General features: G+C 49.4%; 15 protein-coding genes across 15 annotated transcripts; 7 read left to right on the top strand and 8 right to left on the bottom strand.

Annotated features, from left to right (window-relative positions):
* The first annotated feature begins 95 nt into the window (after nt 1-95).
* BO85DRAFT_395479 (SDR family oxidoreductase) lies at nt 96-1361 on the top strand. Its single transcript, XM_025656961.1, has 3 exons — nt 96-512; nt 595-785; nt 855-1361. The coding sequence occupies exons 1-3, from the start codon at nt 220-222 to the stop codon at nt 1268-1270; spliced, it is 900 nt and encodes a 299-aa protein (XP_025516351.1). The 5' UTR covers nt 96-219; the 3' UTR covers nt 1271-1361.
* Nucleotides 1362-2088: 727 nt separating this feature from the next.
* Nucleotides 2089-3435, top strand: BO85DRAFT_448490 (uncharacterized protein). The gene has a single exon (XM_025659943.1). The coding sequence runs from the start codon at nt 2127-2129 to the stop codon at nt 3108-3110; it is 984 nt and encodes a 327-aa protein (XP_025516352.1). The 5' UTR covers nt 2089-2126; the 3' UTR covers nt 3111-3435.
* Nucleotides 3436-3587: 152 nt separating this feature from the next.
* On the bottom strand, nt 3588-4828 carry BO85DRAFT_458654 (cytochrome P450; the record flags this gene model as incomplete). Its single annotated transcript, XM_025661599.1, has 2 exons — nt 3588-3897; nt 3951-4828. 2 exons carry the CDS (start codon nt 4826-4828, stop codon nt 3588-3590), a joined length of 1188 nt encoding a protein of 395 aa, XP_025516353.1.
* Nucleotides 4829-5810: 982 nt separating this feature from the next.
* BO85DRAFT_487159 (uncharacterized protein) lies at nt 5811-6548 on the bottom strand (the record flags this gene model as incomplete). Its single annotated transcript, XM_025663435.1, has 1 exon — nt 5811-6548. One exon carries the CDS (start codon nt 6546-6548, stop codon nt 5811-5813), a length of 738 nt encoding a protein of 245 aa, XP_025516354.1.
* Nucleotides 6549-7095: 547 nt separating this feature from the next.
* On the bottom strand, nt 7096-8629 carry BO85DRAFT_519319 (uncharacterized protein). Its single transcript, XM_025665038.1, has 4 exons — nt 8084-8629; nt 7760-8003; nt 7489-7689; nt 7096-7426 (listed from the first exon to the last, which is right to left on the bottom strand). The coding sequence occupies exons 1-4, from the start codon at nt 8497-8499 to the stop codon at nt 7271-7273; spliced, it is 1017 nt and encodes a 338-aa protein (XP_025516355.1). The 5' UTR covers nt 8500-8629; the 3' UTR covers nt 7096-7270.
* A 599-nt stretch (nt 8630-9228) lies between these two features.
* BO85DRAFT_448492 (aldo/keto reductase) lies at nt 9229-10466 on the top strand. Its single transcript, XM_025659944.1, has one exon. It carries the CDS (start codon nt 9323-9325, stop codon nt 10331-10333), a length of 1011 nt encoding a protein of 336 aa, XP_025516356.1. The 5' UTR covers nt 9229-9322; the 3' UTR covers nt 10334-10466.
* Nucleotides 10467-10506: 40 nt separating this feature from the next.
* On the bottom strand, nt 10507-12712 carry BO85DRAFT_369801 (Zn(II)2Cys6 transcription factor; the record flags this gene model as incomplete). The annotated part of the gene is made up of 3 exons (XM_025655936.1): nt 10507-12235; nt 12293-12399; nt 12455-12712. The coding sequence occupies 3 exons, from the start codon at nt 12710-12712 to the stop codon at nt 10507-10509; spliced, it is 2094 nt and encodes a 697-aa protein (XP_025516357.1).
* A 182-nt stretch (nt 12713-12894) lies between these two features.
* On the top strand, nt 12895-14040 carry BO85DRAFT_519322 (dihydrodipicolinate synthase family protein). Its single transcript, XM_025665039.1, has 2 exons — nt 12895-13361; nt 13420-14040. Exons 1-2 carry the CDS (start codon nt 12903-12905, stop codon nt 13945-13947), a joined length of 987 nt encoding a protein of 328 aa, XP_025516358.1. The 5' UTR covers nt 12895-12902; the 3' UTR covers nt 13948-14040.
* Nucleotides 14041-14674: 634 nt separating this feature from the next.
* BO85DRAFT_512536 (sialidase family protein) lies at nt 14675-15895 on the bottom strand (the record flags this gene model as incomplete). The annotated part of the gene is made up of 1 exon (XM_025664659.1): nt 14675-15895. The coding sequence occupies one exon, from the start codon at nt 15893-15895 to the stop codon at nt 14675-14677; it is 1221 nt and encodes a 406-aa protein (XP_025516359.1).
* Nucleotides 15896-16285: 390 nt separating this feature from the next.
* On the top strand, nt 16286-18219 carry BO85DRAFT_512539 (sugar transporter). The gene is made up of 4 exons (XM_025664660.1): nt 16286-16608; nt 16661-17371; nt 17432-17788; nt 17845-18219. The coding sequence occupies exons 1-4, from the start codon at nt 16390-16392 to the stop codon at nt 18187-18189; spliced, it is 1632 nt and encodes a 543-aa protein (XP_025516360.1). The 5' UTR covers nt 16286-16389; the 3' UTR covers nt 18190-18219.
* Nucleotides 18220-18477: 258 nt separating this feature from the next.
* Nucleotides 18478-19652, bottom strand: BO85DRAFT_437611 (zinc-dependent alcohol dehydrogenase family protein; the record flags this gene model as incomplete). Its single annotated transcript, XM_025658626.1, has 3 exons — nt 18478-18944; nt 19006-19452; nt 19520-19652. The coding sequence occupies 3 exons, from the start codon at nt 19650-19652 to the stop codon at nt 18478-18480; spliced, it is 1047 nt and encodes a 348-aa protein (XP_025516361.1).
* A 622-nt stretch (nt 19653-20274) lies between these two features.
* Nucleotides 20275-21742, top strand: BO85DRAFT_512545 (NAD dependent epimerase/dehydratase family protein; the record flags this gene model as incomplete). Its single annotated transcript, XM_025664661.1, has 4 exons — nt 20275-20733; nt 20783-20971; nt 21034-21279; nt 21338-21742. 4 exons carry the CDS (start codon nt 20275-20277, stop codon nt 21518-21520), a joined length of 1077 nt encoding a protein of 358 aa, XP_025516362.1. The 3' UTR covers nt 21521-21742.
* BO85DRAFT_477128 (FAD-binding oxidoreductase) lies at nt 21624-23723 on the bottom strand. Its single transcript, XM_025662819.1, has 3 exons — nt 23613-23723; nt 23137-23557; nt 21624-23065 (listed from the first exon to the last, which is right to left on the bottom strand). Exons 1-3 carry the CDS (start codon nt 23682-23684, stop codon nt 22092-22094), a joined length of 1467 nt encoding a protein of 488 aa, XP_025516363.1. The 5' UTR covers nt 23685-23723; the 3' UTR covers nt 21624-22091.
* A 231-nt stretch (nt 23724-23954) lies between these two features.
* On the top strand, nt 23955-26274 carry BO85DRAFT_448496 (FAD-binding oxidoreductase). Its single transcript, XM_025659945.1, has 4 exons — nt 23955-24107; nt 24165-25186; nt 25293-25958; nt 26066-26274. The coding sequence occupies exons 1-3, from the start codon at nt 24036-24038 to the stop codon at nt 25774-25776; spliced, it is 1578 nt and encodes a 525-aa protein (XP_025516364.1). The 5' UTR covers nt 23955-24035; the 3' UTR covers nt 25777-25958; nt 26066-26274.
* On the bottom strand, nt 25608-26998 carry BO85DRAFT_448497 (SDR family oxidoreductase). The gene is made up of 3 exons (XM_025659946.1): nt 26488-26998; nt 26067-26425; nt 25608-25959 (listed from the first exon to the last, which is right to left on the bottom strand). Exons 1-3 carry the CDS (start codon nt 26924-26926, stop codon nt 25897-25899), a joined length of 861 nt encoding a protein of 286 aa, XP_025516365.1. The 5' UTR covers nt 26927-26998; the 3' UTR covers nt 25608-25896.
* Between the last annotated feature and the right edge of the window lie 544 nt (nt 26999-27542).

A 27542-nucleotide genomic window follows, 5' to 3' on the forward strand; every position in this document is an offset into this window, starting at 1 on the left:
TGTCGGAATGTGCCTGCGTGTCTGACAGACTAAAACTCAATAAGCCCCTCATTCCCCAGCCTTACTCTGATTCACTAGACTTAAAGACGGCAAGCCCCCTGGCAGGTCCTGGCGCCTCCCAGATTGTCTTAAGAACCATTCGGGCAATCCTCATTTCCCTGACACTGAAAAGCAACAAAGACTTCAGACCTGTATAATCAGCCTCGTTTACTTCAAAAGATGACAAAAGAAAAACAGACCTGGTTCATCACTGGCTGCTCCAGTGGCTTTGGGGAGCAGTTTGTACGCCAGCTCCGCGCACGGGGTGACAACGTCATCGCGACAGGCCGGAATGCTGAAACCAAGCTCGCACACTTGAAAGAAACTGGTGCCACTATCCTTGAACTAGATGTCACGGCACCTCAAGAAGAGTTGAACGCGAAGTTCCAACAGGCCATTGACATTTACGGGGGAGTAGATGTACTTGTGAACAACGCGGGGTACATCCAATGCGGGGCCATCGAGGAGCTCACGTGAGTGTTGGCCTGAGGACTCCAAGTCCTTTGTTTGGCGAAGCCAATTAGGAAGGCCACGTTTGACTGACAGAGGCTTTAGGCCGGAGGATATGAAACGATCCCTCGACACGAATTTCCATGGTCCTATCAACCTGACCCGCGCCGCATTGCCGCATTTCCGCAGCAAGGGCGAAAAGGGTCAAGGTATGATCATCTACATGGGATCGCAGTCTGGCTTCTGGGGAGAGCCTGCTGCATCCGCGTACTGCGCCAGTAAATTTGCATTGGAAGGTAAATGCTCCCAGTATACCATCTGAACGTTCGCGATGAAGCTGACGGTGTGACTCTTAACCGCCACAGGGGCCGTGGAAAGTCTCTCGAAAGAGTTAGGCTGGCTGGCACCGGGTATCAAGCCTCTCATTATTGAAGCAGGCATTTTCAGCACTGAAGTCATGAGAAATATCAACCATGTTCCCTACCGAGTCGATTTCTACCGGGGCCTTAACGATGCGTGTCGCGTGCGCGGAGAGGGCAACTATCGCAACCCACCAGGCAATGCGGTGGATTTGATTGCCAAGGTCATTCAAATTGCAAAGGGAGAGGGTATTGCAGAAGGCAAAGAAATCCCCTTGCGTGTGCCATTTGGTAGTGATTCTCTTGGGTTCCTTAAGGAGAAGGCGCGGGATATGATGCGCATTGCGGAGGAATGGGAGGAGGTTGCCCGTAGCACTGATTTTCCGGACCACAAGGGCCCTATGCCGGATATTCCGGCCTGAAGTGGGCACCATGGGTCTATGGTGGGTCGTCGGAGACTGGGAAACAGGGTCTTACCTACAAATGAATTATGACAATTGTTATGTTCTCGGTACTTCGGATAAAAGACCGTGTGTACTTCCAGTAGAAATTCATTAAGTGCCCAAGTCTTGATCATGGGACTCCTGAGCTGAGCCTTCCAGCTAGGAGCCATGAGAAATCTTGACATGGCTACTAGTCTCAAATAAAGAAAAGATTCCTCGAAGGTGAGTCGATGAACAATATATAAACGTACAACATAAATTATATTAGTAACAGCTGACACATCAGTCTTCAGCATGAGAAGCTTACATAGAGGCCCATAGGGATATTAAAATGTGTGAGATGATCCATATCACTGTTCAGTACTATTAACCTTCTTGTAATTGTGTTGTATTGGTTAGTGATTTCAATCGGATTTTTGTTATTTGTTGCAATAAATTTGAATCATGAATGAATATCAACGGATGGTTTGTTCAGGAAGCAACTGTTCCTACAACCAATGAGACTTATGTCGCCCTTTGAACCGGGCAATAACCAATGTCGATCCTTAATCAACCGTTGACAATCAGTGACAAGACCGAGCCAGTCAACTTCCCCAGACTCCATCCGATCAGATAAGATCCACCGCGTACCTGCCAACATCCCGCCTCCAAACTAACCGAAACTAGCTATTTTGCCCGAGGACCACATTCATGGCAAATAGCAAACAAGGTCCATCAATGAGAAGACAGCACGAAATGACGATCATCAACACCGCTCCGACATATATAGTGCCCCTCGCGCAACCAGACTGCACCCCCGGCAAGTCTTCAATCTCAAAACCACAGTCCCCTCACAATGCATCTTTCCACGCTGTTTCTCACGTTTCTAAGCCTCTCACCCACCCTCTCCCAACCAACATCACCCATATCCGTCACCCAACTCTTCAACTTCAGCACCTCCACCGACATTGAAAATGGCGCCATCGACCCTGTCACCAACACTATGCTCATTACCACCTTCACCGACGCCCGTCTCTACGCCCTCGACCTCAATGACCCTTACCCCACCGCCAACCTCTTGACCTCCTTCTACCCCAACGCCACCGCCATCACTGGCATAGCCCCCATCGGCCACGGCAAGTACGCCATCACCGGTGGTGTCCGTGGCTCCTATCACTACTACAATGAAACCATCTACACCATCGACTTTGGTGCCTTCGCAGCTAACATCACTGCTTCCCCGGTCACCAAAGCAGTGGCGCATCTTCCACAGGCAATCATGCTGAATGGTCTTGCTTCCCTCCCACGCCGTCCCACCACTGTCTTAGCAGCGGATTCCCGTGTGGGGTGTATATTCCGCATCGACACGCTGACCGGAACCTCGGACATCGTTGTCCAGAGCGACGCATTGTCGGCTCCGGCGAATGGGTCATCAGAGATCGGGATCAATGGACTGAAGACGCACGGGGAGTATGCGTACTATACTAATACTGCGCTGAAAACTTTTGGAAGAGTAAAGATTACCCATGATGGTATTGCGGTGCCTGGGAAAAATGGCAAGGTTGAAGCCGAGGTTCTTGCCACGTTGGACTCCGGGTTGGAGAGATATCAGTGGGATGACTTCGATTTTGATGAAGAGGGAACGGTCTATGTGGCTATGGGAGGTCCGAATGGGAGTGCGATTGGCACAATTAGTCCTGATGGTGATGTCGAGGTGTTGTTTACAAAGGTGGTTCGTGGGCCCACTTCGGTGCATGTTGTTGAAAAGGAGGGGATGAGGAAGAAGTTGTATATCACTACGAATAGTGGCGGGGGGCAGGTTGTGGAGGCGGTGCTCTGATGGAGGCCGTTATATACAGTGCCAATTAGAGTGGATTAGCTTTGTGGTGGATTATGAATGTATGGGATAGGAAATAAGGGAGTGGATTGGGTCTCGGTTTTCTGGTTGAGGACTGGGTTAGTTCTTTCCCGCATTCACTGGCTTGTACTTTAACCTAGGTGATTGGACGGGCCGGTTGCTCTCCGGGAAATTACCTCGATCAAGATTTTAGAGTAGTTATTGAAAGCCGTCTCGAGCAAAGACATTGCATTTGTACCAAGATGGTTACCGGGCTAGGATTCAACCGGTAAACGCCATATAAACAATTGCTTGAAATCAAAGCGAGGAAAAGCGGGACAAGAAAACGTAGACACAAGAATCCCAACTTCAAATCCAGCGCGAAAAATATTTCCTCTCCCCGAGATCAGTAAAATCGCCCCAGCAAAACTAAATGTACACATGATACAGACAATGCGAGGCAGAAAGTTTCAACACCACTCAGCCTCGCATCTCCTCGTTCAGATACAAAAACAAATCATCAAATGCACTGCGGTCATTGTTCAATCGCTCACCAGACACATAGTCATTAGCAGAGTGCTTATCCCTACCAACTAGCCTCCAGCTCCCTACCTCCTGCAATGCGAGGAATAGAATCCCAACAACCATCCCGATAATTCTAGGCCCGAAGACAGGCTTTGCAGGACAAAGAAAGGGAGAGATGCCGAAGGGCATGTAAGCTTCCTTCTGTTCCTCGGTCAATGTAGCAAACCGCGAAGGTTTGTATTCCAGAGCGTTTGTCCCCCAGATACTCTTGTCCAGATGACAGGCCTCAATATCTGCTGCAAAGGTCTCCTCATCGACTGTCCATTCCTGCCATCATCGAAGCGGAATGTTCGGCGGATGCGTCGGGTAGGTGGATACAGACGAAGAGCCTCAGAGACCATTACTTCAGCAGAAATGCCGTCGCCGTTTTCCTGGAATTGCACCTTCGTAGGATGCAGTGCAAAGCTCACCATCTTATCAACCCAAACCTCATTGCGACTACGCCTGATCTCGAGGAACATGCGTAGCGCCACCCTCCAGCTGGTCTCATAGCCCGGAAGGATCACATTTAGCGGATTTTCGTCGGGCTGAAACTGATCAGATGACGGAAAGAAAGCAGTGACGCAGTCCCGTAGCTCTTCATTGCCTTCAAATGAAAGGATATCGGGCCCTTTAGCTAAGATCCAGGATTCGTTGATGCATCGTGCAAAGTCGGCGAAGAAGAGGTCTCCAGAAGGTGGGATCTTAGGTTCTAGTTTGAATATCCCCACCAGCACCAATCTCAACGTAAGTGTCTGAGTAATACTGGCCAAGTGGATTGTACCCTGTGATGAGTTGACCCAGTAGCGTGCTGATTCTTGGAGAGACTGGGACAGATGGTTCCAATCCAGAGGAGTGAGATTTATAAGCATCTTGATGTCCTTCACGTGCTGGGTCACAAAGTCTTCATCGGAGCTCGTGAACGCATTTCGAATGCAAAACGCCCTTTTAAATCTGGAATTGAAGAGTGCGCGAGACTCGTAGGGTGACAACAGATTTGTTTTGTTGGTGAACTGACCATCTGCAGCGATTATCAGGCGACACAGTTTAGGTGTATTATACATGGTTGTTTTCTGTCGAAAGAAGTGGATGGAACTGTGTTGTAGAAATAGGAAGAGTATGATTACAGCGAGGCCTTTCAAGATCGTAGCAAACATTATGGAGAGGTGGCAGTGGTGCAGTTATCAACGAGAGTACTTGGCCAAGACAAACCTCATCGAAGTGATGATAGACACGGCAAAGGAGTTTTGCCTCCATTCTATGTTTCCAAAAGGTGGGAAATAGCAGACTACAGAAGTCATTCACTAACCGTCGCGTGCGGAATTTCATTCAATGCAGTTTGGTTAATACAATCTAGCCTGGTAGGCCCAGGACCTGTTTTTTGCAAACTAGCGCTCCAATCTGGGATAGCTAACTTCAGCTTGGAATAATATGGCCAGAACTTTGATGTATGTATGTATGTATGTATGTATGTATGCAAGAGCGCCTGCGGCCGGAACAAGCCCCCGAGCTGCGAAATCTAGCTATACAGGACCCTATTTCCACTCTATTCCAATTCCCCGTAATGTTACGGTATCGCTCAAATACCGTAATTCAAACATGAAGCGATCCCCAACTCCAACTGACCAATCAGAACGCTCGTAGCCGACTTCTTGTAGATGCCTTGTGGGCACCTACGAGGGCGTCGCATGTACTCAAGGGTCACAGATCATGTCTGATTCTGTAAAACCGCCCCACTCGAAAGGCTTCTTTTTACAATCCAGATTGCAGCAATGATGACTTTTGCAAGTTCGACAACGCAACCGGGATCTTCAGCATCATATGGGCCAAATGTTTCCAGAATGAGAAACTTATCACAGGCTTCATTATTCCTGTAATAATTCTCAAGCTCCTTTTCATATTTAACAAAGGTCAAGAAAATTTGGTGCCGGTCTTGAGATATAAGCAAAAAGCTGCATGAGAATCAAGAGTTAGTTACTTGTTTAGAGAGCTTGCACCTGGAACTTAACTTACTGGTCTTCGAAAACCGCTGATTCCGGAGACGTCATCATCAAGGCTGCTATTTCGCAAGCTTCTTGAATAATGACATGGTGCGACCGAAAAGCCTTCTTGACTTCAGTGATGGAGAAGACTTTAAGATCACTTGTAGAACGCAGCACTCCCTCTGTGAAGGCGCGATATCGTCGCCCATTCGCCAAAATCGGCAAGAAATCCAGCTCTGTTTAGCACCCACTCAAAGTCTGTTCGTTCTACTATGTGCGTGATTTCCTGAAGCAGAACAATAAGCGCCGCATTTGGCGTTGCTTCATCCTCCGCATCTCGGCACTTTTCAGACTTCTGATTGTTGGCGTGACTGTATAGATCGTTCGTTCCCTGTACCGTGGCTGTCTGCTCTTGCAGCCGCTTAGCAGCCATGAATGATCCCGGCCAAAGGTGAGCATGTGATTCCCTCAATTCCCGGATAGAGATGTGTTCTTGAAGAGTCCGAATGTATCCAGCCCAGTCTCGGGATTGATCAAGTAGGCTTGTTGCATCCCTCAACATGTTCTTACAGAATCCGAACTTGCTCATGTGATTGCTGAATTCAGTGGGGTGTACGATTTTAGGCGAATAGCAGCGTAGCATCAGATATTGTTTATCAGACGCTTGTGAAGCTGAGCCGAACATCTCAGTCGGCAAGGTCTTGATGGTTAACGCTTCCAATTTCGCGTTCTCCACAAGGTCCTGCCATTCCTCTGGACTACTGGGTAATTGGAAGCGTTCGACCTTTCCGAGTTTCTTTGCGGAGGATTTTTCAGAGTTCTCTTTCTCTTGTTCGGGAGGATTAGCTTGCATTAAAAGCTTCCTCTTCTTGAGCAGGGAAGACTTCATAGTCATACTCGGAGATAAACGAGCGCACCAGATGTGAACAAGCGACTGCACGAGAAGACACCTCACAAGGAGCTAATATTGCGAAAGTATTAGGAGCAAGAAAACTCGTCCAAGTGTGACAATTTCGTGCTATCTAGAACCCCCACCAACCGAATCCTGTCTGTTTGCAGTTACTTCATCTATGTCGTACAGACACGCCAGACACATAAGACTAGATAGTAAGAGAATTACGATCAAAAATCTATAGGAAAGCATAACGTTAGAAGCTGTGCTAGGCTGACAGTGAGGGTTATTTGCATTTACAAGATATGGAGAGGCGTGAGAACTAGTCCCCTTCTGCAAGAAATTACAGGTTTTAATATAAAGTGCCTTTACATCGCATGTAGAGAAGATTGACTGTTTCTTGACTTGGGCAAACAATCACTGCTACCAGACCGATACCTTAACCTCGCAAACAAAGGGGACCCGGTCATATTATCTCTTGCCTATGGACGGTAGGGTGACCTTGTAGAAGAGTCAACACAATAGTCACAAAACTATTTGGTATTAAAAGCCCGTGCGATTACCTCAATTCTTCTCATTCAGTTCTTTCTACATACAATTTCTCATCTCATGGGCATCATGTGCCCAGTTATGTGCGCTAAGATAAACCCAGGAAGTTGGCGACGAGCCAGAAGCGATAGGTGCTACCTAGCCAGACATCCTCCGCACACAAGCGCTCTGTCCTATCAGGTGTTAAGAGCATTTTTGATCTTCGAAATGTAAGTCTTGATAGAATGACTGACATTTCGCCACAAAGATCCCCTACTCCACGATTCCATCTCTCGGCTTCTAGACTCCTGACTCGAGTTATCGGACAGGGCTAGAGGGACTTCAGCTACTAGCTGTGAATGACTGTTAGTCTGTCACTTAGGATAAACCACTTCCATAGTATATGGGAACTCACATCCATCATGATGTTCATGTCAGTCGTGTTCCCGGTCATTTTGGAACACATAAAACTCATCACAATATCCATGCTCGAGATCGCCGAATCTTTGTTCGCGAAGCTAAGGAAATCAGATTTTCGAACGACGAGACCTCTGTAATCATAGTGGGCCTCTAAGATTCTGAGCTTAAGACCGGGAAAGACGCTGATAATCATGATCTAGATTTGAGTCAGTCAGATGAGCTTTCCAAAGAACAACGTCTGAAGCTGACACGAAGATCTCACTTACAGGAATGATGCTGTGGTCGGGACAATTATCACTTTGTAACCGGGTCAACATGACCGTCAACATGACCATAGTCTTGTATTTGGAAAGCGTATCATTTGCCTCAGACTTCATAAAAGTTGCAAGCAGGATGTGGGGCTTGTTGAATTGATCCATAGCTATATAAGCGTACTCCATCATCGAGTCACGCGACACCCAAAACAGGCCATCGAATTCTTCAGCAATGAGGTCCGGTGTGATATTCCCACTTCCAATAAGTTTGTCAGCTCCGGATCAATCCTCCTAGTTGTACACACTCATAAGTTTTCCAGGGGAGGAGGTGCTCACCATTCGATCCGGTTTGCGTAAGTCCGCAGCTGCAACGACCTTCCAGTCTCTGACATAACATCGCGACGGCTGGTTCGGAAAATGTCTCGTATCCCGTCCACTAACTTATAAACTTGATCGGTCACCGTTGGTGGCTGCGGGCTGGGTTTGTCCCAATTGTCGAAGATCTCCTTGACAAACTTTTGCCCCAGATCATGGGTAGGATGAGGGGAGGGGACATTGTGCGCTCCGAGAGGATCAAAGAAGACTGGCGAGAGCTTATCCTGATGAGTTCCAGCTGTTGTGATGTGCAGATCCTCACATATAACACCGAGATCTTTCTGAATATCAGGCTCAATCCACGCGGCTTGATGCTTTGCAACTGCGTTGAAGGTGTCACTGATTTTTTCTATCACTCTGGTGCGCACTTGTTCCATTTTGTCGTGATGGATACTGTCAGAACAGTCTTTGGCTGATGGAAAGATATATTAGTTTGGACAACGGGTTCAAGGGGGGTTAATGAAGTGAAGAAATAATCACAGCATTGCTCGAAGGATGAGGGGCTGGGAGGTTCAGGAGTCACAATTGAATGCTCACCGTCAGAGAATAAGCACATTGTGGAACAACGCATTAGTGTTACCCAAAGCTGGGCTCGGGGTGGGAAGTATCAGTCGCTGTGAATAGACTAGTACAACAACTGAATATGCTGCCACAAGTCTGAAAAAGAGTCCATCGTGGCCGATCTAAATCTCTTCGCCGGGCCTCCTATCTCATTAAATACCAGTTTGAAGAGAAAATGAATCGTGGAATAACCCATTGTTCTGTCACTGGACTTGCTCCATTTTAACATGATAACCCATTGTGTGAGGGCTTTGGGAAGCGTCCCAAGCACACGAAGAGCATTTGTGAATAGAGTTTATCAACCATGTGTTAATCTTTGCCACAGAAGCTCTGTGGAATCAGCCTTCTAAACTATTCTATTAGTTAATATCGATGGTTGAAATAACAGACCTGACAGGGATAGTAGAACCTTCCCAGCCAAAATGTCCATTGCGGAGAAAACCCCGAAAGTAGTACGGAATCCCCCGCCCGCCGGGAATCTTTCCGACCTCTCAACGAATTTTCCCCGGTCTCTCCCTGACATTGATGACGATCAAGGCCAAAATAATTTAAACATCATGGAACAAAGCCATAGCTACCACCATTGCACAGAGATCATAGCTACAATATCCATAGCGGTAACATTCGCATAACAACAAAATGGAATACCAACGCCTCGGCAAAAGCGGCCTCAAAACCTCCAAAATCATCCTCGGATGCATGACCTTTGGCAATCCCGCCTGGGAAGGCAGTCCCTGGGTACTTCCGGAAGACGAAGCCCTCCCATTACTCAAGAAAGCCTACGACAGCGGAATCAACACTTGGGACACAGCAAACTCCTACTCCAACGGGACATCAGAGATCCTAATCGCTAAAGCCTTGGCGAAATACAACATCCCACGAAGCAGGGTCGTGATCATGACCAAGCTTTACTATCCAGTCTTCGACCCGGATTCTCCATCGCGACCCAATCCTGCCATCAATGATGGTGAGCTAGTGAATCAGATGGGTCTGAGTCGAAAACATATCTTCGATGCGGTGGAAGGGTCCCTTGCGCGACTGAACACGACGTATATTGATGTTTTACAGCTACATCGACTGGATGATACCGAGCCAGAGGAAATTATGTGTGCACTGCATGATCTTGTCCGGATGGGCAAAGTTCATTATCTGGGCGCGTCGAGCATGTACTGTTGGCAGTTGGCGCGGTTGCAGTACACAGCGAAGATGAATAGTTGGACGACGTTTACGAGTATGCAGGGACTGTGGAACTTGCTTTACAGGGAGGAGGAGCGGGAGATAAATCCGTTCTGTAGGGCTGAAGGAATTGGGTTGATTCCTTGGAGTCCATTGGCTCGTGGGTTATTGGCTAGGCCGTGGAATGCGCAGACGTATCGGTCTAGTCAGGATAAAAAGACGGTCAAGTGGTTCTCTGGGGAGCAGAATGAGGTTATTGTTTCACGGGTGGAACAGTTGGCAAGGATGAAAGGGTGTAGTATGAGCGCTGTTGCTATTGCGTGGTTGTTGAAGAAGGGCGCGTGTCCGATTGTCGGGTTGAATAGTATGGAGAGAATTGAGTCGGCGGGAGAGGCGTTGCGTGTTGAATTGTCTGATGAGGAGGTTAGGCTACTTGAGGCAAAGTATAGGCCTCTCCCTGTGGAGGCTATATAAATACGTCCGAAGCAGGGGCTTTATAGTCTCTGCGCTTTGTAGGAATGAGATACAAGTAGGACACTTTGGTCAATATGTGCTGATAAAAAAGTGGATAAGTAGTATTGAAGAAATTATCGGATATATATAGCATCGCAAACGACTTTGAACATCAACTTCCCAGACTGCCATATCTACGGCATGAAACTCGACACTAGGTCAGGAAAGGTAAATTCCCCCATATCTGTGAAGAGAAAATCATCAACAGGAGGCTCGGTAGAGCCCAATAGAAACATATTGTTCATAGAGCCCAAGGCCTGGGCTGAGTGTCCTGTACCACCAGCTATCTCTGCCTGCTGAACCGCAGGAGGCAAGATATTGCCAGTGTGGCTAGTTCCAGACATACCATCCAGTCCTAACAGGGTGACCGTCTCGGAGAGCTTCCGGGTCAGCCCAGGAGCCATTCGGCGCAATGGGTGATATGTGATGCATTCTATCCTGCGAAAGACTCCTAAAACCGCACTAATGAGATGAAGCTCCCCGTGTAGATCAATGTTTAATTGCACATGATGATTGTGACATATCTCCAGTAACAAATGACCGGCAAATGCGATCATCACATGGAAATAGTGTGGCATGCCAACGAGGTTCTCGCTCATTTGCGGATCATTTCGGATCATCTCAAAAATGGTGACGGTCGCCTCATGAGCCATTTGGGCCGCGGATAGAAAAGGAAGGGGGATGGGATTGCCACGGAGCCCTTTGAACACTTGATGACCAAGGTATAGTTTCCCAAACTGATAGTGCAGCTCCAACCCTCTTCTTGGAAATTCCCCGATATGCGCATTCGTGACGAAGAGGGCGGAGAATCGGGTGAACCATCTGTCGAGCTGTCGCGAGTAATTCGTAATCTGATGAGTAAGGGCCGATGGAAGCTGCATCTCCTTGTCGGACCCCAAGACATCTCGAACTTGGCCCATGATTAAAAGCAGCGACACCTGCGACAGAATTCGCACGTCTGACTCTGTTGCCTCTGCGCGATGTAGGTATGATTCCCAGCTCACCGCAATATCCTTATCGTTCCGCAGAAGCGAGTCGCGGTTGTGGAGGATCGAGAGGTGTTGATCGCAGACGAATAATAAATACCATAGGCGGATGCGATCTGCTGCAACTATTGGTGACGAGTTTGATGGGGAAGAATACTCGGGCGGATGAATGCCAAGAAGAGAGTCGAAATTGCGATGGAGACGCATATCAGCTGCTCGACGGATGCCATCACTAGACAAGATTCGTGAAGCATCTGCAAGCCAAAAAGAGGTAATACATAAGGCTCGTAGATATTCCACGTCACGCTTCTCAAATAGAGACCGCGCAACCTGGGAGCGAAACTCGCGATTACACGCTTCGTAGGTTTCCTGATCATGGGGGTCATGGAGGGCTGAGACAGTGCATATGGCAGCGAGGAGTGTTGGAGATTCCTTGCGTAGATGGGTTATATCCTGATTCTCATTACAGATGCCATAGAGAAAGTGATCTAGACGGGAGAAGTAGCGGTGCAGTAGCTTTTCTGCTGTTTCGACTGTGATGATGCCTTTACTAATGAGATCCACTCGGCCAGTAGCGCGAGTGACACCTGGTGGAATCTTCGTGGCGTTTGGAGTTCCATGTTTGGCGATATCGAGGAAAGTATCAATAGGAGCCTGCACCGCTGTGGGTGACTCTGGTGGGGATACCTCGCATCCTTCCGTTGGACAAGCGTCACATTCACGGTCTGGCCCGATGCTTTCTGTAATAGCTCGCCGCTCATTTCCCTCATTTGCTGATATTAGAAGTGGCCTTGGGCGTTGAAGGTCTAAGGTCTGGCAGATGGTGTCAATGGTCTGATGCAGATTCTGCACGTCGGTCCTCAGGTGCTCGACATTTCTGTAAGGCATACAAGTTTAGACTACATAGTTTGAGGTGGAAGAGGGAGAAACTGACTTGGTATCTTCAACCAAAGATTGAAGACTTCGATTTAGTACACAAGACAGCGATCGCCGGCGACATCGAACGCAAGGTGGACCATTTTCTGGCATATCACATTTTGTCTAAGGCGTGAGTATTAGATTGAGCGATGTAACCTCTTAGACACCGAAGTTTCACCTTGTTTTTCCGACAGGCCACACATGCAGTGACCTTTCGGGTGATACTGGGCAAGACATTAACCAGCGATGGGATTGCTGTGGGTTGTTGCGGGCTTCTCTCCGCGTCCTGACGGGCAGGCGACTCAGACCGACCGGGATAATCCGAGGAGCCTTGCTGCTGTCGGGAGCTGGCCGAAGCTGGCGTGAGGGAGCCAGCGACTTCTTCCCTGTGGCCGTCGGCTTCCGCTGTGGATGCCTGTCGCTTGCGCTTGACCATGTCGAATTGTAGGGCTTTTGATATCGCCAACATGTCATTTGTCTGATGTTTCTGAGGGTTGTTGGGCGTTCAGCCCGGTTACCCCGCATTGTCGGTTATGTTTATCCCGATCTTGTCGGGAGAAGCCCGAGTGGTTTGTTATAAAGACACTAGTAGTTTGTAGTATTGAACAGTATTCCAGGTAACAGCCATGACCTCAGCAATTCCGCACAAGAGCAAACCGTTGCCTCCGGGCATATATTGCCCAGTAATCTCTTTGTTTAAAGGAACACCACGGCAGGAAATCGACTACGACGCTTCCTACAAGTTCTTCACCCATCTCATCCGGAGTGGGATTGCCGGACTCGTACTCGCTGGCACGAATGCTGAGGCGGTTCTGCTATCGTCAACTGAGCGAAAGGAGTTGTTAAGAACTGCTCGACGGGCGGCTGTGGATTTAGGGGTGGGTGACTTTCCACTGGTGGCAGGGATTAGTGGACAATCAACCAACGAATCTCTTCGCCTGGCTGAGGACGCTCGTGAGGCAGGAGCAGACTTTGGGCTACTTCTGCCGCCCAGCTATTGGGCTAAAGCAGTCACAAAAGACGTCATTTTGGACTTCTACACGGAGGTAGCAGACAGCAACATTCTTCCAGTCGTTATCTACAGCGTAAGCTCTCTTTCCACACATTATGCTTGCATGAAAGTGGGCTGAACTAGGACCTTAGTTTCCAGCTGTCTGCAATGGGGTGGATATGAACTCGGATGTCATGTCCACATTGGCGCAGCATCCCAACATAGTCGGGGTAAAGTTGACTTGCGGTAACGCTGGCAAGGTTACCCGGTTAACTCAAGAATATACCCATGAACAGTTTGGGGTATATGCGGGCTCATCTGACTGGCTCATCCCTTGTCTCAGCGGAGGCGGGTCAGGCTGCGTGACAGGAATTGCCAATGTTTTCCCGAAATCAACTGCCAGGCTATTTTCTTTGTGGACGGCCGGGCAGCTGGAAGAAGCGAGGAAATTGCAGGGGCTGATATCCCAGGCCGAAAAGGCCTGCAAAGAAGGCATTGCGCCCACCAAGTTTGCCGCTGCACATTTTGCCGGACCAGTCGCCGGAGTGACGGATCAAGCAGCATTCCTCCCTCGAAAGCCGTATAAGGCGTCATCAGCAGCAACACAGGAATGGGTTATCGGTGTGATGAAGCATCTTGTGGAAATTGAGAGTTCTTTGCCAGATGTGCAAAGGGGTTGAAAAGATAGGCCCTGATCGAAGGATCCTGTTTCATAATTAGATTATGTTCGAAGCTACTGAGGGTGATATAAAAATCTACGAGTTGCTGCAAATATTAGTGAACTACTGTATCTGTTATGTACTTTGGTCTTATATTTGTACTGAAATCTCGTTTGACTTTCTCATCATCAAAGCAGCTTCTCGGATGTCGCTAATGACGAGTTTCCGACATCTGATTGGTCAAGTGCAATGGCCCGAGAGAAATGGTATACTAGCTTTGCAGACCAAGCAACGCGCTATTGCGAACGCCTAGGTTATATGATTGCTTGGTTTTCAAAATGTCGCACGGGCTGCGGCGTGCTTGGTTATTGATCTGGAGCCGCCATATGAGCCTTTTAGTGATTCGTGAGAGACTCAAGGATATTACAGATTGAATAAGTGCGTTGGTTTATATCTTCCCGGGCAACGTATTCCTCCGTCTTATAGAAGACCCTGTGAGAGGACATCGCAGTCTAGAAAGATATTGACTGATCTTAGTGTTGGCTACACCTGTAAAAGCTAGGAGTCACCAATTTCTTTTTACACCTATCGCTACTTAAATTGTGTCTTATAAGTGAGAATACTCGTCCTAGATAGTCTTTTCTGTTCAATGTGTCTGATGAATGCCGTCACAATAACTAAAACAACCAAAAGCAAATCTGTTATTAGAGAGTCCCAGGCAAGTATACGCCCCCCGAGGCTGTGTCATCTACTCTATGTATCCCAGTCTTGTCAACATCCGTCTCATAGATGCCGATAACCATGCAGCCAACCCTCCCTCAAAGAAGTCTTCCTTGAGCTGCACGTACTTGATCCGCTGTCGCCAAAATGTATACGCAATGTGGATCGTCCCATCAGCACAGATCATGCTGGGATACGACAGCTCTCGATTGAGCTTTCTCTCGCTGTTGTTCGTCAAACAATACCCGTCCCCTTCCTCTAGTATGCGATGCTTCCATGTGTTTCCCTTATCATCGCTCCAAGCAACACACAAGGGAGCTCTTGGTGACCCCCAAAACGACTCCCTGCCGTCCTTCGCTGCTGCCTGATTTTTTCTTTCGTCCACCCCATCAGCAATATCATCATACAGGCCTTGTCTTCTTCCGAGAGCATCACGCTTGGAAGAATGATTGTAAACTAACACTACCCTACCGGAAGGCAGCACATCAAAACAAATGCCCGCATTCGGGTTTGGGAGGGAGGTCGGCTGTGGGGTACTCCAAACTAATCCATCTGGCGATGTCGCCAGGTAGACGTTGTCGGCCCAGCGACTGCGGAACATGCCCAGATACGTTCCGTCCTTCAGTCTCTGGATCTCCATATGTACGCACCCCGTGCTTTCGGGAATCTCCGATTCGGTCCAGGAACGGCCCTGATCCCTCGACACGCGGATGCAGGAAATGTCATCATTTCCCAGCCAGCGCTCTCCCGGCTGCACACGACACTTGAAAACTGGAACTACCCAAGCTCCATCATCAAGTACAACCACTGGCTGTCGGATGAAGGTGCCGGTATCGTGAAATAAGACCTTCTCATCGCCCCATGTGGTGCCGCTATCGGGAGACACCCGATACTTGACAATGGCTGTGTCCTGGTCTCCAGCATGCTGAGAGGTGTAAAGAAGCCATAAGTCTCCGGTAGGTGTGTGGAAGAGAACGGGATTCTGCTCGCTCCGGGTGTGGTCGTGGGTCATCTTCGACGCTTCCGTCCACTCACTCTCCCCGCATCTCAGCCGAGAAAGATAGATGCTGATGTCGGGTTTTCCTTCTAGACTTCCGCCAAACCAGGCACATAGCAGGTCGCCGTTCGGCATCCGGAGTAGATTAGATGCATGGCTCTGTACCGTGGGCGCAGGCAGGTATGCCTCGCGGTAGAAGTAGGGTTTGTCCACGGAACGGATTGAACTGTCCGAAGGGAATATGGTAGCCATCGTCAACAAAAACAGACTGGCTTAGATTTGTGGTCAAAACATCTTAGCTTCTCGCTCAAAATGCTCTCTCTTTATTTCCAGAGCTCCAACATGATGGCCTAATGAAAGTGCTTTGATTGGCTGATTTCCACAAAGGACCCAGGCCTTTCGGCCCAGCGCCGACGAGCCCTCGACGCTCGGAGGACAGTCCGATGATCGGCTACAGAGCATAGCTTGGATTGATCTCCGCATTTACCCCGGATTCAATGCAGCTATTGCTCTGGGGTAATGCAGATCATGCCGAAACAGTCCAAGAGGGGCTGTGATCATGCGCAGCCTCCCCTCCATATAATGGAGCCCATTTTCGGTAGCAACCAGGGTGTATCTCGTCCTATGTGGGGAGAGTCATACCTTGGCTTTCACATTGACCAGGGCCAGAACTCTTGTCATTGCACGCTCAAGTGGCCAAACATATTGTCATTTAATTGTTGTCCTAATATCCAAGTCGCGTCTCAATGGCTGGAGGAACCAGCATCTGGGCTAGCCAGGAAGCCAGAACCGATCCCAGGCAAATCTTCAATGGAAGGTTAGCCTATCTTCTGATCACTCTTGCCTGGGCTGGTTGGTTTTATGGCTTCGATACGGGGAATATCGGAGGCATTCTCACATTACCATCGTTTGAACATGCATTTGGGCTCGACAAGCTGACTACCGCAGAGCTTGATAGCCGCAAGGTACCATGCTCGCATACTCCCTCAACGCAACGGAAAATGCTGACCGGTATAGGGGACCATTGCAGCAATGCTCGCAGCTGGCGGATCAGCTGGCTCTCTCTGTGCAGCCCCAACCGCCGATTTCCTAGGTCGCAAGTGGTCTGTTTTTTTATGGGGGTTTGTGTTTGTTATCGGTGGCGTGATGCAAATGATTGCCAACTACAAAGTACTCATTGCTGGTCGCTTCATCGGTGGAATGGGAGTTGGGGCCAGTTCGATGCTATCTCCACAGTTTCTTGCTGAGAATTCACCAAAGTCGGTGAGAGGGTCGGCAACAGCCATGTACAACCTCATGATTCTAGCGGGATTGATGGTCGCCTTCTGGATCAATTACGGTGTTTCTTTGTGGTCATTTCCCGGTGTTGAGCAAGATAACACCCAATGGAGGACGGCAATGGGGATTCAGTTGATTCCTGGGGTCTTGATGTGTCTCATGATACCTTTTGTTCCTGAAACGCCTCGGTATCTGATCAATCATGCAAAGGAAGAGCAGGGGCTGAAGAATCTCTGTCGGCTGAGGAAGCTCCCTGCTGATCATCCGTATATTCAGACGGAATATCAGGAAATAGTTGCTCAGGTCAGGTTCGAGCAAGAATGCCATCAAGGACACAGCTACTGGGTCGTTCTTCAAGACATCATTTTCATCAAGAGCAACGCACGGCGATTTTTTCTTGCCGTTATGTTATTCCTTTTCCACAAGTTTACCGGCACTGATTCCTTGAATGTGAGTCCTGAAGTGTCTATCACTCACCATCACATTCCATACTGACAGAACTCACAATAGTACTACGCCCCAGAGATATTCGAGCTTATCGGCGTAAACGGAACGTCGAACAGCCTCCTCACTACAGGCGTCTATGGAGTCGTCAAATTCGTCGTTACAATCTTCTACGTCACCTACCTAGTCGATCGCGTCGGTCGTCGTCGACCACTTCTCGTCGGTGCTGTCCTCCAAGCAACCGCCATGCTATACCTTGCCCTCTACCTCCGCTTCGCCGGTACAAACACTAGCACCATTGGTGGGACACCAGCGGGAGGCATTGTTGGAATAGTGTGGATCTACATCTATGCCTTCGGGTGGTCTTTTGGGCATAGTGTGGCCTGCTACATTGTGGCGGCAGAGATATTCCCGACCAGAATCGTACGTATAAATCGCTGAGCCTCTCTCGTGTAACCCTGTAATTGACTCCCTTACAGAGATCCGTCTGTATGGGCTTCTGTTTCTTCGTCAACTGGATCGTCGACTACGGTATCACTCGAGCCACACCCGACATGATCACGAATATGGGCTGGGGAGTGTTTCTTTTGTATGCTATGCTGACATACTCCGGAGTGGTGTTTATTTACTTCTGCCTTCCTGAATTGAAAGGAAGGTCGATTGAAAGTATTGACGATTTGTTCCAGAGACCGTTGTGGACCATGTGGAGACATGCATATCCCACGGAAGAGGAGAAAGTGCGGCAGGGGATCCCGCAGCTAGCTAAGGGCCAAGCGAATGATGATGGGGATAAGCAATCCGTGGATCATGTTGAGCGTGTCTAGTTTATTCTACTGTCTATAGGCGGGTTGCACTCTGTGTAGGGTTCTGGCTAGGGTGCTCTTGTTGATATCTTTGTGATATAGCTCTATCAAACTCTTAAGCTATCCCCTACATTTGATGGGGTTAATAAACTATATAACCCTATTTGTTATCGGGACGCCCACTCGTAGTGATAATGAATCTGTACCATATACAGATATTTCACGTTTTGTAGTTTCCACGGGAACATGCCATTCTTGAATCGATCAACAGCTGTTCACTGCTGCATAATCAAACGACATCTGCACCAACTAAACTCGAATGACAACCTTTCCAAAATGCGAGCCGCTTTCCAGATACTTGAAAGCATCTCTTGCCTGGCTGAATGGGAACACCTTGCAGATGACAGGATGAATCCCGTGTCTCTCCTCAAACTTGATCAACTCCTCGAATCGATCAGTTGGTCCATTAACAAATCCCTTCAAAGTCAAGCTGCGACTCAGGGTGAGAAGATTAACATTCTTCTGCTCTCCAAAAGCTTGAGTTTTCCCAGAAGTATACCCAATACAGTTAATCAGCCCACCGTACGCAGCACACGCAAAGCTCTGATCCATCGTCTGCGACCCACCCGTTTCGAGAATAATATCCGCGCCATGTCCGTTCGTGATCTCCATAACCTCATTAGCCCATTCCGGCGTTTGACGATAATTGATACCAAAGTCTGCCCCGAGGTCCTTGGCCCTGGCTAGTTTTCCATCAGACGAGGAAGTAATTATGACTATACCACAGCGTCAGCGCCAAAGTCATATAACAATATATCAGTGGGCGAGATAACATACCCTTCGCTCCAGACGCCTTCGCGATTTGCAATCTAGCGATACTAACACCTCCAGTTCCCTGAAGAAGAATGTACTCTCCCCGACCCCCATTCTGTCCCAACGGTCGCGTCCCATTGATCGCCATCCACGCCGTAACGCTCGCAATTGGCAGCGTGCATGCCTCCTCATCACTCATATGTCTGGGTGCCTCGATCAAGGCATCCTCCGCGAACACACGATGCGTTGCTAGAACACCTTGCTGAGGGAGGCCCAAACTGGTAGCAAGCGCTCTCTCAGTCAGTTGGCCTGTCTTGTGGTCCGGGACGAATAAGGAAAGAACGCGGTCTCCGACGTTCCATTTGGTAACATTTTCTCCGATGCTTTGAATGATGCCGCACATGTCCGAACAGGGTATAATGCTTGGCACTTGCTTGATTGCGCGGTGATGGTTGTATTCGCCGTTGATTACTGAATTGGGCATATTAGTCGTTGGGTGCATGAGATAAAGTCGAAAGTTGGGTGAGATGGTGCCTACCTTCCGTATCGCGATAGTTTAGTGATATAGCACGGATCTGGACGAGGACTTGGCCTGGTCCGGGTGATGGCATTGGCACATCTTCTTTCTTGAGGCCGTCGATGCCGTCGAAGTGAGAGATGTAATGTTGCATGGTGGTGGGCACGGGGCGGGTGTAGAGGTCAAACTTGGCAGATAAAACGTCTGTAAAGTGTCTGATATTATACCCGTACTTCCATATGCAATGAACAAGCTCTCTTCGGCCTTTATAGTTCCAGCTTGTGACGTGATAAACATAGATGTATGAGGGTCCTCGCGACCTGCATGGTCCCGTGAATCCTATTGGCTGTCACGGACTGGAGAATATCCACAACAGTCATCTGGATACCCTGGCGATATGGGAATGATTGATAAGCAAGAAATCGATGGCCTGTGGAGACATCGAAACTATCTTCTTAAATTCGAACTATAGACTAAAACGAGGCCAACTGGAGGACATGGAGATCTTCTACCTTACAGAGCACTTCAGTACTAGTAGTTACTAATATGAGTGGAGCGGAGAACAATCCCTTCAACCAATAGGAACCGCAGGAGCAGTCCATAAACGGTTAGCGCATACGTGACGACATGGAGATATTCTGTTACTAATTAAACATCCAAACATACATAACCTGCTTGGTCCATTCGTTCGCTTTTTTCTTGAATAGCAGACAAATCATAAGGGCAAGTAAGAAGGGTTCACTCCAGAACACATCAATTGCACATCCCAGAACGCAATGTCCCACAACATCCTCATCACCGGAGCCTCCGGCTACCTAGGAGGCACCCTCCTAGCACGGTGGAAGAAGGCCAACCTCCCACTATACGGCAAATTATACGCACTGGTCAGATCAAAGGACCAAGAAAACCAAGTACGGAAACTATATGGTGCGGAGCCCATTGTCCTCAATGTCGACGATCATGAAACCGTCACCCACACTATTATTGACAGAGAAATCACCATTGTCTACTACCTCATCGACGCCTACACTGCAAAGCACCAGCCTGCATTCATTAAAGGCTTAGGAGAGGTCAGGAAAAGAACAGGCAAAGACGTGCACTTTCTGCACACGACTGGCTCAAAGCAATTCAGCCGACATGCGGGTGTCTCCGTCGATCAGGCACTGTTAGATACTGATCCGAAGCTTTATGATATCCAGAAGGGGGCGCAGTCCAAGCATTACTTCGTGGCTGAAGTAAGTTAAATTCAATGCTTTTCCAATCCGTATTACTAAGGAAATATAGTCCGCCAACACCAACGCCACTATCATCGATACAGCCGAAGCACACGACGTGCGGAGCTATATATTCGCGCCGTGTCTTGTATACGGCCAAGGGGCAGGGTTCGGCAACCAGACTTCGATCCAAGATGTTGATATTGTTCGCTGTGCTGTAAAGCTGCGCCGGGTTTATAAAGTTGATACGGATGATCCAGTATGTAATTCCCTCGTACTAGTAACCACTCGAATGTGTATAATCTAACAGTGAACATTCAGATCTGGCCCGTCTGCCACATCTCGGATACAGCAGAGTTGTACCTACACATTCTTCGGAAGATACTTCTGGGAGAGGAAATTGGTGATGGCAAGCATGGCTTCTTCCTTGCTGCTTCGGGTAGTGTTCCCTGGAACAAAGTCTACTGTGCCATGGCCAAGGCGCTTGCGAAACGTGGCTTTGTTGAAGATGAGGATGTTGTGCAGGCTGATGATCAAGTGCTGGAAAGGATGGGTGAGGCGCTTGGTGTCGCGCCAGATGAGGTTGAAGTGCTTCTTGGAGGGAGGTGAGTTATTACCTTTTGAGTGGGGGTCTTTTTGGGTCAGTGCTAATTGTGGCGTTAGGTGTATGTTTACGGCCGAGCATGGGAGGAGGATTGGCTGGGAGCCAATGTATCCACCTCAACATATACTTGATGTGGCGGACGATGAAGTTGCGCTTATCATGAAGGGACTGGAGCGGGGCAATAAGCGGCCGGATATCAGGTAGAGTTATTTACCAGTCGACATACCGAAGGTTGTCAACGATACATGCAGCAGGTTGAAAGCGTCACGGAATTGAACTAAAGGAATATCGGCATAGGCCAGCATAACCAAATCCCAACTGATCTTTTATCCCATAATATATATGATTCTACCTGTGGTGTTTCTAATATATAACAACAAATTTAGAAACACACCTTTTTCGCCTATATTATCAAACAAGACGAATAGGACACTAAATAAATTCTAACTTCCCATCAAAGTACCAGTATTAACCTGCGGATTCTAGTTGTCAGCTTGTACAGTAATATGGCAGTACCGGGGACACTGTTCCAACCGGTTGTAGTAAATATGTATTCCCCGTGTACAATTGAACAAAAGATTTTGTAAGTGAAAGACAGACATTTAAAATCGTCGATTTTCAATCAAGAGCATTTCTGTAGAAGCAATCGCATTGACTTCGAAAGAATGACTTTCATCTCGTTGTCCCGGTAAGCTGCTTTTCTCCCCGACGCTAACCTTAACCGTCTTTTAGGCTCTGAGAATCGCGCCGAAAGGCCATCTGCATGGAGCGCGGACTAGAGCTTGAATCCACCGGGCATCAGATTCTGAAAAACAGCCTCAGGGTCATACTGTTCAGCCGTCCTCTTCAGAAACGCTATATTATCGCTGCCGTAGCTAGCGATCGGGTCCTGCCAAGCCGCGGCGTGGTTGACATCCACGTAGTCATTGTAAGCACCCGCATGCTTCGCGGCAGTCACGATGTTATCCGCGAGACGCTGTGCAGCGTCATCAACGAAGTCGTAGTCAGCGGCGGAGTCGAAGGTCGCAGACAGAATGGCCAATATTAAACCATCGGACGGCAGATCGTCTAGGCCGAGCACATTGCCGCCCTTGCGGGCGCTCTGACCGGTGATGGCGGGGACAATGGGGGCCAGAGTGATGGTCCATTCGATGCCGGCGATGCCAGCCACCGCATTGCTGCTGGCGTTCCAAAGCTCGAAGAGGGACTTCAGCATCGGGAGGCTGTTCTTGACTGTCACCACAAACGTGATCTGTTGATAGCCGTTTGGCGATGCGGAACCCTCGGCTATGGCTAAAGTAGCTAAGCTGGAGATCTGCGTGGTGTTGGAGAGCTGCGGGATGGCAGTAAACTCTTCAAAAGCGGTAGGGTAGGCTACCGGCGCTGCATAGGCGTATGTGTTGGTTAGTATTGGCCCCGTCGAGGAGGTGTAGGCTAGATTAACCATCAGGCCCGCCTGGCGGTCGTAGTTTCGGTTGGCGGTGAAGTTATACAAAGCCGACAGTTGCTGGTTTACTGTGCCAATGGCGAAGTAGGCATCGCCTCCCCAGACACCACCCAGTGGAAAAGTCCGGAAGTTGAAGTTGGTGACGATCCCAAAGTTGCTGGAGCCGCCCTTCAGAGCTAGCCAGAGGTCGTGGTTCTTTTGACTCGTCGCCTGAACAATCTCGCCGCTAGCGAGTACGACCTCGTATTGTAAGATGTTGTCGCACGCGAAGCCCGCCAGTGTTGCGAAGTAGCCGAATCCACCTTCGTGGAGCAATGGAAGAGGGAAGGGTCAATGATAAGAAAGAACAGCCCATCGCAAGGTTGACACTCACCTCCGAGAGTCAGGCCGCCAACGCCTACTGGGCTGTCGCGCCCGCCAGGCACCGTGACATTGAGTCCATCCAATGCAGTGTACACCCTGCCCCAGGTGTTGCCAGGCCCAATTGACACAGACAAGTGATCCGCTGAAGGGACAATATGATTCAGGGCTGTGAGGTCAATGGTGACACCACCTTGGATATTAGCGTGCCCTGCAATGGCAGCATGGCCGCCACTCCGAACTGCAAACTTGCAGTCTCCCGAAGTAAGCAGTTTGAGTGCTGTAGACACATCCTGGGAGGAGGTTGCGGACAGCACGCAAGCGGGTGAAATTGACTGCTCCTGCTGAGACCAGTATGATTGAATTGACTTGTTGTAGGAAGTACTACTGGGATACGAAATTTTGGAGCCCAATGAGGAGACTAGGCTTGCACACTGAACCTGCAATCAGTCATTTTGTCTAGAAGCACATGGAAAGAGAGGCTTTTACGCAGCTAGATGGTGCGCGACCGGTTGAAGGTATAGCCAGAAATGCCGCAGCTACAAACAGGGAGAGGAACATGTCGCTGGTACTAAAGACAAGGGTGATGGTCGAATGGGAAAGAGGGGGGTATATGTGGGAGGAAAAGAAAAGAACTAGAGCGGAAGGGAAAGCGATCTGCAGTCATCTTTAAGCAAACACCAATCCTTGCCTAGAGTTGAAAGGGGGGCAGATACCGCTAAATCTCTAGGTTTACGACCCCCGTACAGCCGTAAGCACAGCACTAATTTAGCAGCAACTAAACCATGAGCCTACCCGTTAAAACCCACTGCGCCCTCCTGCATCCATCGTCCCATCCTTCCCGTCTTCCCTTCCTTCCCAACGTTCCATCATTCGTTCTCAGCCTATTCCTCCTCGTATCTTCGCCTCACGATGTTGGAACAGATTCCCCTCAATGGTAGTGATGCTCCTTCTACAGCCGGCAATTCTCCGCTGGAAGCCTGCGTGCGTGTAACCCTGAAACTCGTGCAAAGACAAAGTCTAACTCTACTATTGCTGCAGTGCCTCAATTTGGCCTCGACTTTAGGGCCTGATAAAATCTCGTTCCCGAACACAGCTGCATATGAAGCGTCCCAAAAGTCGTATTTTGCCCAGCAGAACAGTGATCTGCAGCCGTCCTGCGTGGTGTCCCCGCACTCCGCAGAGGATGTGTCCAATGTCATCACCAGCCTAGTCACCACCGCATCAGGTCTGCCTGCACACGAGCAAGCCAGATGCCAATTTGCCATTCGGTCTGGCGGGCACAACTCCTTTGCGGGAGTGTCGAACATCCAGCACGGCATCACCATCGACCTGCGAGCTCTGAACACCATCAAGGTCCTTGCTCCGTCCGGGGACAACGATGATGAGCAGACCGTCTTCGTCGGTGCAGGCGCCACATGGGGAGACGTCTATGCCCACCTCGACCCGCTGGGTCTCTCGGTAGCGGGCGGCCGCGCCGCACAGGTCGGGGTGGGTGGACTCACGCTCGGCGGCGGCATGTCGCATTTCTCGCCCCGTTACGGATGGACATGCGATAACATGGTCGGTGTAGAGATAGTCCTGGCAGATGGGACAATTGCGCATTGGGATGAAAAAACCCAACACCCCAAGTGGCTGGCAGCGCTGCGCGGGGGCGGAAACAGTAACTTCGGAATTGTGACAGGCTTTTATCTGCGGGTCTTCCCGCAGGGCCCCATTTATGGCGGATCTGTCTATTGCAGCACAGACACCATCGATGCTCAACTACGCGCATTCGCGGAGCTGGCTGATCCCAAGACACCGAACCGCTATGATGAGAATGCCTCGTTAATCACCAGTTTTGGATTTGCCGGAGGTAAGGGAGCCGCTGTGGTGAACAACATTGTGTATACCGGGGAGATGGAGAAACCCGAGAAGAACGGAGAAGTTAGCCAACAGCCACCGTCCCCACCAGCCGTGTACAGGGCTTTCCTTGATATCCCTCAGTTATACAGCACTCTGCGTGTAGCCCCGGTACACGAGATATCCCTGGAGCAAGGTTCGCTTTCCCAAAATGGAAAACGGTAAGAATTTGTCTATTTTGAATTCTCTACACCCCTCCTTTCCCCTAACTCTGTCGTGCTCTTCTACATTCAATCCGCTAATACCAATTGACTACAAACCAAACAGACAGCTCAGTGTAGTGACGACCCACGACGCAACCCTGCCCATGTTGAAAGCGACCTATGACCGGTGGAATACCAGTGTAGCAGCTGTGCAGGACATTCCGGGCATCGTGTGGTCGATATCCCTGGAGCCATTACCCGCCGCCATTTATGGACGGGCGCCTGCAGGTCACAACATGATGGGACTGCCGTCTGACACCGAGAAAGCGCTCGTGGTGACTTTGCTGAGCGCCACTTGGGATAATATGACCGATGATGCCCGCGTGGAGGAAGCCGCTAAGACACTGTTTGCAGGTATTGAGGCTGATGCACATCATTTGAACGCATATCATCCATTTGTCTATCTGAACTACGCGGCAAAATGGCAAGATCCGATTGCAAGTTATGGACCCGAGAGCGTCTCGCGGTTGCAGCGCATCAGCCGGGAAGTCGATCCCACGGGGGTGTTTCTGAGGATGGTGCCGGGAGGATTCAAGATTCCACAGTGATGTGGATTGTACGTATGTGATGGAAGGAGATTCTTGCCTACAGGATGGTTCTTGATTTCCATTATTGATTGATCTTACACAATTTCCCTCACACAATCTCACTTGCTACAATACTGTCATTCAGCTCTTGTTCGTAGCCTTCGCCAACTCATCTAAGCCCTGTCCATTACTCATCATGCGATCCTAAGTAGGGCTATAGTTAGCAACCAATCAAATGGCCATCACGGTGGGGGACTTCGGAACACCGCGGAAGAGCAAACAAAGAAACGGTTGGAAACCAAGAAACTCACCAACAGACCCCCCGGGCACCACCTCGCCATGAACTTGACAGCGGCACTATTCGGACCCTTCCACGCCAAACCTCCATTAGCACTACTACTTCCCAGCACATCGCCAGCAATAGAATTAGCGAACTCATCCGCCGAACAGCCTTGGGGGCCAGCACGTCCAGTCGCCCAATCGGAGATGGTTTGTCGAATAGCTGCATACCGGGAAGTCGGCAGCAAGACAACTTCCGGCTCATTTGCATGGAAATCGGTGGTGATAGTACCCGCCATGATACAGAGCACGCTTACGCCCAAGGGCGAGAGTTCGAGACGAAGCGTTTCGGAGAGCTGGGTGACTGCGGCTTTGGAGGAGGAATAGATCCCTGTTTGCACTATTAGTAACTTCGCTTATGCAAATCTCCTCCGAAAGGGAAATAAAACGAACCAATCCAAGGCGTATTAACCACCGCCCCCACACTGCTCATATTAACAATCCTCCCTTTGGCCGCAACGAGCAGATCACTGCATGCCTGAATCAGCCCAAGCAAGCCCCACACATTAGCTTCGTACACTGCCTTGGCGCGATCTAGGTCCGCCTCCAATAGAGGCATGGTGTACCCCGTCCCGGCATTGTTGACCAGAATATCCAGCCCCCGACCATGGTCTCTCACCGAGCTCACGGCGCCAGCGATGGAGGCAGGGTCTGTCACATCCAGGGGCAGGACCTGAACGTTCTCCAAGGCGCTCAGTCGCTCTGGTATTTTGCTGGTATTGCGGGCTGTGGCGAAGATGAAATGGCCCTGGCGGGCGAGAGTGAGGGCTAAGGCTGCGCCAATGCCGTGGGCGGAACAGCCGGTGATGAGGATGGTTTTGGGATTGGGCATTTTGTTTCAGTGTGCTGAAGGTGGGGAGGAATGCAGTTGGGGCCAGAGGATACAGGAGGAAGTGACGGTGTTCGGTGCCCGGCGTGGTAGTTGGAAGAGAGGGTTGTGTATTTATGCAGACAAGGCGCTACTTCCTGTCAACCAACCGGAGATTACTAGGGATGGAGTAAAGATGACAGGACAAACAGATAACAGAAAAAAGCAATGGGAGACGGGCGAGACTCCAATTTGCCTTGCTCAGCACTAAATTTTAGGATGTACGAAATGAGCACTGGCGCCAGTGACGGCAGGATCGGATTTCCGGGCCCAACCGTGTTGTGGGCCCGTCAATGCGTCAGGTCCAACCAAAGCTTAAGGAACCTTGTCCAGACTACAGTGTACTAGTCTAGTGCACACAGGGCTACTGTGTAATGAACCTACTTGTCACATCTCATGTCAGACGATCGTCGGCACTAATTTCTGACACAAACAAGGAGGCAGAAGAGATGGAGGGGACGGCACGGGGTATCACCAGCTTACGGTCCGTTCTCCTATGAGCTTCGGGTAATTAATTGTCTTACGGGATTTCTCTTCTAAACATATTTTTGCTGCGTACGATGATGAGGAAGTCATAATA

The sequence above is a fragment of the Aspergillus piperis genome (genome assembly GCF_003184755.1).
Source record: "Aspergillus piperis CBS 112811 unplaced genomic scaffold BO85scaffold_7, whole genome shotgun sequence".
NCBI classification, from domain to species: domain Eukaryota; kingdom Fungi; phylum Ascomycota; class Eurotiomycetes; order Eurotiales; family Aspergillaceae; genus Aspergillus; species Aspergillus piperis.